Source organism: Gigantopelta aegis, chromosome 8, assembly GCF_016097555.1.
Source record: "Gigantopelta aegis isolate Gae_Host chromosome 8, Gae_host_genome, whole genome shotgun sequence".
Taxonomy (NCBI): Eukaryota; Metazoa; Mollusca; class Gastropoda; order Neomphalida; family Peltospiridae; genus Gigantopelta; species Gigantopelta aegis.
This window is the reverse complement of record NC_054706.1, coordinates 5,865,902-5,875,116: the sequence shown is the minus strand read 5'-3', so window position 1 is coordinate 5,875,116 and position 9,215 is coordinate 5,865,902. Positions and strand designations below refer to the sequence as shown.

Sequence of the window (9,215 nt, the reverse complement as noted above, 5' to 3'; positions counted from 1 at the left end):
GTTGACACAAGAATCGCATCTAGCGAAGTGGGACTGCTTGTTGACATAAGAATCGCATCTAGCGAAGTGGGACTGCTTGTTGACATAAGAATCGCATCTAGCGAAGTGGGACTGCTTGTTGACACAAGAATCGCATCTAGCGAAGTGGGACTGCTTGTTGACACAAGAATGGTGTCTGTATATATAAATAGGAATTGCAGTAACATTAATGTTTGTATGGTTTGCTACTTTATGTGCACCATAATTATAATAATAAACATGTTTTGGTGAATTTTCTTAAAAAACAAATATCTATTTTGAAATGTTTTTAATTGAAGCAAAGTTTTCAACATGTAATTTGTATTTGTAGATAAAATTTTAATTCATAATAATGTTGTATGTGTACGACCAAAGTGCAAGCATAATGACACTGATTTTGGATGTACATGTATTTAATTATATGTTACAGTGATCAAGTTTCACCTTTCAGTTGCCTTTGAAGATCTACAGGATTGCCGTAATGTAGGCATTATGGATTAACAATATTGCACATACAAACGTCATTGTAAGTTATCCAGGACAAAGTCCAGCAATAAAAGACAGTGTAATCAGACGTAAGGTTAAAAGGCGAATAAAGTGAATGTGGCCTCAACATAAACGATAGCAAGATCTATGAACTTTTATTAACTTTACAGCTAACAAATATTTGCAACAGAATATTCCTGTCCTGAGTCAGACCCCCGATCCTATTGGAGGCCGGACTCGGGGATAGGCGTGTTGGAAACCCTAGTGGTATATGGACTACGGACACGTTAAACCAGTTACAAAGCTAAGCTAAGCAACAGAATGTTGAACGTGAACATGACACAACACACACACCAAAACATTAGCACAACATAGCATGCACAACAGAAGCTGAACATGACATAGCACATACAACATAAGCTGAACATGACATAGCACACACAACAGGACATGAACAACATAACTCACACAACAGGACCTGAACATGATATATAGCATACACAACAGAACTTGGCACATCAATGACAAGAGAAGAAGAAGAAAGAAATGTTTTATTTAACGACGCACTCAACACATTTTATTTACGGTTATATGGCGTCAGACATATGGTTAAGGACCACACAGATTTTGAGAGGAAACCCGCTGTCGCCACTTCATGGGCTACTCTTTCCGATTAGCAGCAAGGGATATTTTATTTGCGCTTCCCACAAGCAGGATAGCACAAACCATGGCCTTTGTTGAACCAGTTATGGATCACTGGTCGGTGCAAGTGGTTTACACCTACCCATTGAGCCTTGCGGAGCACTCACTCAGGGTTTGGAGTCGGTATCTGGATTAAAATTCCTATGCCTCGACTGGGATCCGAACTCAATGACAACAAGACTTAAACATAACATAGCAAAAAGCTGAACATGAGAAAATAATCACCATAGAAAATGAACGTGACATAGCACTTGTGACAGTTTATTTGTTTGTTTTGTTTAACAACACCACTAGAGCACATTGATTAATTAATCATCGGCTATTGGCTGTCAAACATTTGGTAATTATGACTCAAAGTCATCAAAGGAAACCCGCTACATTTTTCCTAATAGGTATCTTTTATATGCACTTCCCCACAGACAGGACAGCACATACCACGGCCTTTATCCAGTCACTTGCGACAGAACCTGAACATGACATAGCACTCACAACAGAACCTGAACATAATAGAGAACTCACAACAAAACCTGAACATGACGTGGCACACACAACAGAACCTGAACGTGACATAGTACACACAACAGAACCTGAAGAAGAACATGACAGAACACACATACAACATACCATGATCATGACATAGCTTACACAAGAGAATTTGAACATCGCATATCACTCACAACAGACGCAGAAAATAATTTAGCACACACAACAGAAACCGGAGGATTGATCACTTAACACTCAACAAAACACGGAGACAACACCGCACATAACATAGTCTGTAGATATCACTGAACACACATCATACATAACCTGAACACAGTAGAACCTGGAGAGTTCACTGAACACATAACAGAACCTGGAGAGATCATTGAACACATAACAGAACCTGGAGAGATCATTGAACCCACATCATAACCTGGAAAGATCACTTAACACAACAGAACCTAGAGAGATCATTGAACTCACAACAGAACCCGGAGAGATCACCAAATACACAATAAAACCAGGAGTGTGCACTGAACACACAACAGAAGCCGGAGAGTACACCCAACACACAACAGAACCTGGAAAGATCACTGGACACACAACAGAACCTGGAGAGATCACTGAACACATAACAGAATCTGGAGAGATCACTGAACACACAACAGAATCTGGAGAGATCACTGGACACACAACAGAACCTGGAAAGATCACTGGACACACAACAGAACCTGGAGAGATCACTGAACACATAACAGAACCTGGAGAGATCACTGAACACACAACAGAACCTGGAGAGATCACTGAACACATAACAGAATCTGGAGAGATCACTGAATTATAACCTGAAGAGATCACTATCCTGGAGAGATCACCAAATACACAACAAAACCAGGAGTGTGCACTGGACACACAACAGAAGCCGGAGAGATCACCAAATACACAACAAAACCAGGAGTGTGCACTGAACACACAACAGAAGCCGGAGAGATCACCAAATACACAACAAAACCAGGAGTGTGCACTGAACACACAACAGAAGCTGTAGGGTTTACTGGAGAGAATCCTGCATACTCAACAGGTGGACATGGTATAGTGGTCACTACTTCTGGATTTGGTATTCAGTACACACCCTCATTGGAAATGTAAACCCTATATACTTTGAATGAGCTTTACTTGAACCCGGTGTATCCCAAACCAATAAGCTGCTAAACATAGTTTCTTCATTAAAGGATACCAGTTTCATTTTGCTTAACTATTCTGGTTTGTCTGTTGCACTAGTTGATAAACCTTGTATTCTTGAAACTAGTGAAGTACACCCTGAGGCAGCAGAACCAGGAACTACCTGCAAAAGGACTCCCATGGTGCAAAGAACACGGAAAGAACACTGCACACAACATGACATCAGCTTTTCTGATGACTCATCAGGAACGAATACGTGCCTAGAAAACGAGGTTTTGTATGGATAAGTCGTCTGATTTTGATGCACCATCATCAAACAACGAACATGGAGCACTACAACCGCAGTGTTTCTGCCAGATAGAAAGGTTTGGGTATGGCTCTATAGAATTGAATGTAACCAGTCAAAAGAGATATGGGGGGGAGGGGGGGTCCTCCCTCAGAAAGAAAATGGGTTAAGTTTAGGGTTAGGGTTAAGAAAATCATACAGTAATAATAAGAGTAATTAATTTTGTCAAAAAGTTAACTTAAAAAATTCTGCCAAAATATTTGGGTTTGGTACCATACCCATTTTACCCTCTGGCAGAAACCCTGCACCAGATAAGGTCACACAAAATCAGGGGTGGGTCAAAGAAAACAAGGATTTCACTAGTCAGAGTAGGGTTTTTTTTCACATTATTATTTTGTTCAATTGGTGATTTTATTTATCGTATTATTATTAACGAAAGTAAAATAACTTTTTTCACGTAATATTTTGTTTAATCGATCATTTTATTAATGCGTACTTCTACTTGTATTCCTTTTTGAATGTTTGCTTCTAAATATTTTTTTATTTACAAGCTTTCTCCTTTTTAAAAAGTGATGGTTCTTTCAGAATAAATATTCAAATTTACTTGATATATTGTTGGTCGTAAATCACACATTTAATTTAATCATGAATAATTGTCGTAACTACAACTATTTAAGCAAATAACTAAAACACCTAATATGCTATAAATACCGCAAATATACAAAGAAATCGTAAATATGTTCAGTTTCATTGTCATTAAAACAAATTCTACATTCTAACTACTGATCAAGAAAAACAGTTTTCCTTCATTATCTCGGCTTTTCAAAATGAATTTTGATGTACTTACATCCTTCTGGCTCTCACGCGACGATATATCGTTTCGACTTGGCAAGATGATTGGGACGTTGCAGTCACGAAAAAGCTTCATTCTGTTACGCCGGTCCTGAGAGTGGCAGTCTTCCTACCGGCAGTGCAGGAAGGATGATGTAGTTTTGAGTTGTGCCCTCATATTTAGCGCACTCATTTATTTTAATCCTCTAGTGCCCAAAATAAATTTTAAAAATTATCATATTCATTAAACGTATAGGTTGAATGTGATATGAAGTCCTCATTAGCTCGCTTTATGATATACTTATTGATTGAACGTGATATGAAGTCCTCATTAGCTCGCTTTATGATGGACTTATTGATCGAACGTGATATGAAGTCTTCATTAGCTCGCTTTATGATGTACTTGTTGATCGAACGTGATACGAAGTCCTCATTATCTCGCTTTATGATGTAGTTATTGATCGAACGTGATATGAAGTCCTCATTAGCTCGCTTTATGATATACTTATTGATTGAACGTGATATGAAGTCCTCATTAGCTCGCTTTATGATATACTTATTGATTGAACGTGATATGAAGTCCTCATTAGCTCGCTTTATGATATACTTATTGATTGAACGTGATATGAATCCTTATTAGCTCGCTTTATGATATACTTATTGATTGAAAGTAATATGAAGTCCTCATTATCTCGCTTTATGATATACTTGTTGATTGAACGTGATATAAAGTCTTCATTAGCTCGCTTTATGATATACTTATTGATTGAAAGTAATATGAAGTCCTCATTAGCTCGCTTTATGATGTACTTATTGATTGAACGTGATATAGAGTCCTCATTAGCTCGCTTTATGATATACTTGTTGATTGAACGTGATATAAAGTCTTCATTAGCTCGTTTTATGATGTACTTATTGATTGAAGTCCTCATTAGCTCGCTTTATGATATACTTATTGATTGAACGTGATATGAAGTCCTCATTAGCTCGCTTTAAGATGTAATTGTTGATCGAACGTGATATGAATCCTCATTAGCTCGCTTTATGATATACTTATTGATTGAACGTAATATGAAGTCTTCATTAGCTCGCTTTATGATGTACTTATTGATTTGATATGAAGTCTTCATTAGCTCGCTTTATGATATACTTATTGATTGAACATGATATGAATCCTTATTAGCTCGCTTTATGATATACTTATTGATTGAACGTGATATAAAGTCCTCATTAGCTCGTTTTATGATATACTTATTGATTGAACGTGATATGAAGTCCTCATCAGCTCGCTTTATGATATACTTGTTGATCGAACGTGATATGAATCCTCATTAGCTCGCTTTATGATGTACTTATTGAATAAACGTGATATCAAGTCCTCATTAGCTCGCTTTATGATATACTTGTTGATTGAACGTGATATAAAGTCTTCATTAGCTCGTTTTATGATATACTTATTGATTGAAAGTAATATGAAGTCCTCATTAGCTCGCTTTATGATGTACTTATTGATTGAACGTGATATGAAGTCCTCATTAGCTCGCTTTATGATGTACTTATTGATTGAACGTGATATGAAGTCCTCATTAGCTCGCTTTATGATATACTTATTGATTGAACGTGATATGAATCCTCATTAGCTCGCTTTATGATATACTTATTGATTGAACGTGATATGAAGTCCTCATTAGCTCGCTTTATGATATACTTGTTGATTGTACGTGATATAAAGTCTTCGTTAGCTCGCTTTATGATATACTTGTTGATTGTACGTGATATGAAGTCTTCGTTAGCTCGCTTTATGATGTACTTATTGATTGAACGTGATATGAAGTCCTCATTAGCTCGCTTTATGATGTACTTGTTGATTGAACGTGATATGAAGTCCTCATTAGCTCGCTTTATGATGTACTTGTTGATCGAACGTGATATGAAGTCCTCATTAGCTCGCTTTATGATATACTTGTTGATCGAACGTGATATGAAGTCCTCATTAGCTCGCTTTATGATATACTTGTTGATCGAACGTGATATGAAGTCCTCATTAGCTCGCTTTATGATATACTTATTGATTGAACGTGATATGAAGTCCTCATTAGCTCGCTTTATGATGTACTTGTTGATCGAACGTGATATGAAGTCCTCATTAGCTCGCTTTATGATATACTTGTTGATCGAACTAGATATGAAGTCCTCATTAGCTCGCTTTATGATATACTTATTGATTGAACGTGATATGAAGTCCTCATTAGCTCGCTTTATGATGTACTTATTGATTGAAGTCCTCATCAGCTCGCTTTATGATGTACTTATTGATTGAACGTGATATGAAGTCCTCATCAGCTCGCTTTATGATGTACTTATTGATTGAACGTGATATGAAGTCCTCATTAGCTCGCTTTATGATGTACTTGTTGATCGAACGTGATATGAAGTCCTCATTAGCTCGCTTTATGATATACTTGTTGATTGAACGTGATCATGTTTGACGTCCACGTAAGTATGAACCACAGAACCTCTTTGCTCGCTGTATGAACGAAGAAGTTTGTTTTGTTTAACGACACCACTAGAGCACATTGATTTATTAAACATAGGATATTGGATGTCAAACATTTGGTAATTTTGACATTGTCTTAGAAAGGAAACCCGCTACATTACTAGCAAGGGATATGCACTATCCCACAGACAGGATAGCACATATCACGACCTGCCACCTTGTATATACCAGTTGCGGAATTTCCCATTCTTACCTTCAAAGGATAAAGCAGATATCCGACGTCATTAACTACTTATTCTCTATTTAATAATTGTTCTGTAGCGTCAGCCATATCATTAAGGAACACACAGATGATTAGACAGATATTCACATTCTTTATTTACGTCTCACTTGTGTATAGATTAAAATAAAAACAAGAGTTCAACAGTAATAATACAATAATACAGAAAAACAACGTACACAGGCCACTCCTATGGAGTTATGGGAGACTTTAAAACTATTAAAAGAATATCAGACATATTTAAAAAGTATTGTATTTACGAGAAGTAAAACTAAAAACAACAAAATATGTATATGTCTGTATGTACAAAAATCTTTGACGACGTAATAAAATAAGATGGCAACTTTTATTTATAATTTTAACAATATCCGGGCGGCTTAAAAGTAATGCCATATTTTCTTTATCTAAAAGGTTATTACAGTTTACTACAGCAGCTACTGCCACTCCATGGGCTACTCGTTTCTGTTAGCACTATCAAGGGACAATGAAGGGTTTGTATGGATGTCCGCTTTAGATAGAACTGATACCCACCTGTCTTTTATCAAACACCGCCAGCGTTCCGGCTTGAGCCATACCTATTTCACATGTCCTGAAAATATATAATACTAATTCACTATCAGGCGCGGATCCGGATTTGCGGGGGGGGGGGGGGGGGGGCGCCGAAGGGCAGCCTGTTCAACCACCTCTTACCATGACCGGTGCCCACACCCCCAAACCTCTGAATCCGCGACGGGCTATCCATGTACGTTTGATGTAATCAGTTTATTTCAAGTAATGAATCACTGACATCCATACCCGACCAGTTATAAATGTACCCCACCCCACCCCACCCAGTCCCTCATTCGTCTCTTCTTCCCATCGACATCCGTTCACCCGTTCATCATTCATACACACATTTTATAATGAGTATTGTTTAATAGAGCAATGTGGTATAAACCTGAATGACAAAACCATATGTTATGTAATGCGATCAAAATCGTATCTCTGCACAAAGTAAAGTCAAAGGGATGTTAGTCAAAGCCGTGATTGCTTCCATGATCCACTATCAGGTGTTCGTCTTTAGGAGGACGGCTACTCCCCTACGAGGTCCGTGATAGTATGCTATCCCTACACCGCCTGAAGGAGGACAGCCACTCCCTACGAGGTCCGTGATAGTATGCTATCTCTACACCGCCTGAAGGAGGACAGTCACTCCCCTACGAGGTCCGTGATAGTATGCTATCCCTACACCGCCTGAAGGAGGACAGCCACTCCCCTACGAGGTCCGTGATAGTATGCTATCCTTAGACCGCCTGAAGGAGGACAGCCACTCCCCTACGAGGTCCGTGATAGTATACTATCCCTGCACCGCCTGACGGAGGACAGCCACTCCCCTAGAAGGTCCGTAATAGTATGTTATCCCTACACCACCTCAAGGAGGTCATCCACTCCCAAAGAAGGTCCGTAATAGTATGTTACGCCTACACTGCCTGAAGGAGGAAAGCCACTCCCTTAGGAGGTCCGTAATAGTATGTTACCCATGCACCGCCTGAAGGAGGACAGCCACTGCCTTAGGAGGTCCGTAATAGTATGTTACCCCTACACTCCCTGAAAGAGGACAGCCACTCCCATAGGACTAGTATATGTTATACCCTACACCACGTGAAGGACTGCCACTCTCGTAAGATGTTATCCCAAAACCACGTGAAGGGGCATTTACCACTCCCTTGCAAGATCCGTAATAGTATGTTATCACCTGTACCGCGTGAAGGAGGACTGCCACTCTCCTACGAGATCTGTAATAGTACGTTATCCTCTGTACTGTCTGATGGAGGATTGCCATTGCCTTATGAGATCTGTAATAGTATATGTTATTCCCTGCATCACGTGAAGGAGGACCGCCACTATCATAAGAGGTCCATAATAATATGTTACCCATGTACCACGCGAAGGAGGACCGCCACTATCATAAGAGGTCCATAATAGTATGTTATCCCCTGTACCGCGTGAAGGAGGACCGCCACTATCATAAGAGGTCCATAATAGCATGTTATCCCCTGTACCACGTGAAGGAGGACCGCGTGAAGGAAGACCGCCACTATCATAAGAGGTCCATAATAGTATGTTATCCTGTACCACGTGAAGGAGGACCGCGTGAAGGAGGACCGCCACTATCATAAGAGGTCCATAATAGCATGTTATCCCCTGTACCACGCGAAGGATGACCGCCACTATCATAGGTCCATAATTGTATGTTATCCCCTATACCGCATGAAGGAGAACCGCGTGAAGGAGGACCGCGTGAAGGAGGACCGCCACTATCATAGGTCCATAATAGTATGTTATCCCTATACCGCGTGAAGGAGGACCGCCACTATCATAAGAGGTCCATAATAGTATGTTATCCCCTGCATCACGTGAAGGAGGACCGTGTGAAGGAGGACCGCCACTATCATAAGAGATCCAGTATA

General features: G+C 39.4%; 1 protein-coding gene across 1 annotated transcript in view; it reads right to left on the bottom strand.

Annotated features, from left to right (window-relative positions):
• The window catches only part of LOC121378686 (probable GPI-anchored adhesin-like protein PGA55), a 10,901-nt gene extending 3,563 nt beyond the window's left edge, over window positions 1-7,338 (bottom strand). Inside the window, exons 1-4 of the mRNA XM_041506969.1 lie at window positions 7,297-7,338; window positions 4,005-4,118; window positions 973-982; window positions 1-175 (exon numbers count right to left, since the gene is read on the bottom strand). The exon at window positions 1-175 is cut by the window's left edge and continues 1,243 nt beyond it. Of these exons, the coding sequence (XP_041362903.1) occupies window positions 1-175; window positions 973-982; window positions 4,005-4,118; window positions 7,297-7,338 (341 nt within the window). The remainder of the gene's footprint in view (window positions 176-972; window positions 983-4,004; window positions 4,119-7,296) is intronic.
• Window positions 7,339-9,215: the final 1,877 nt, after the last annotated feature.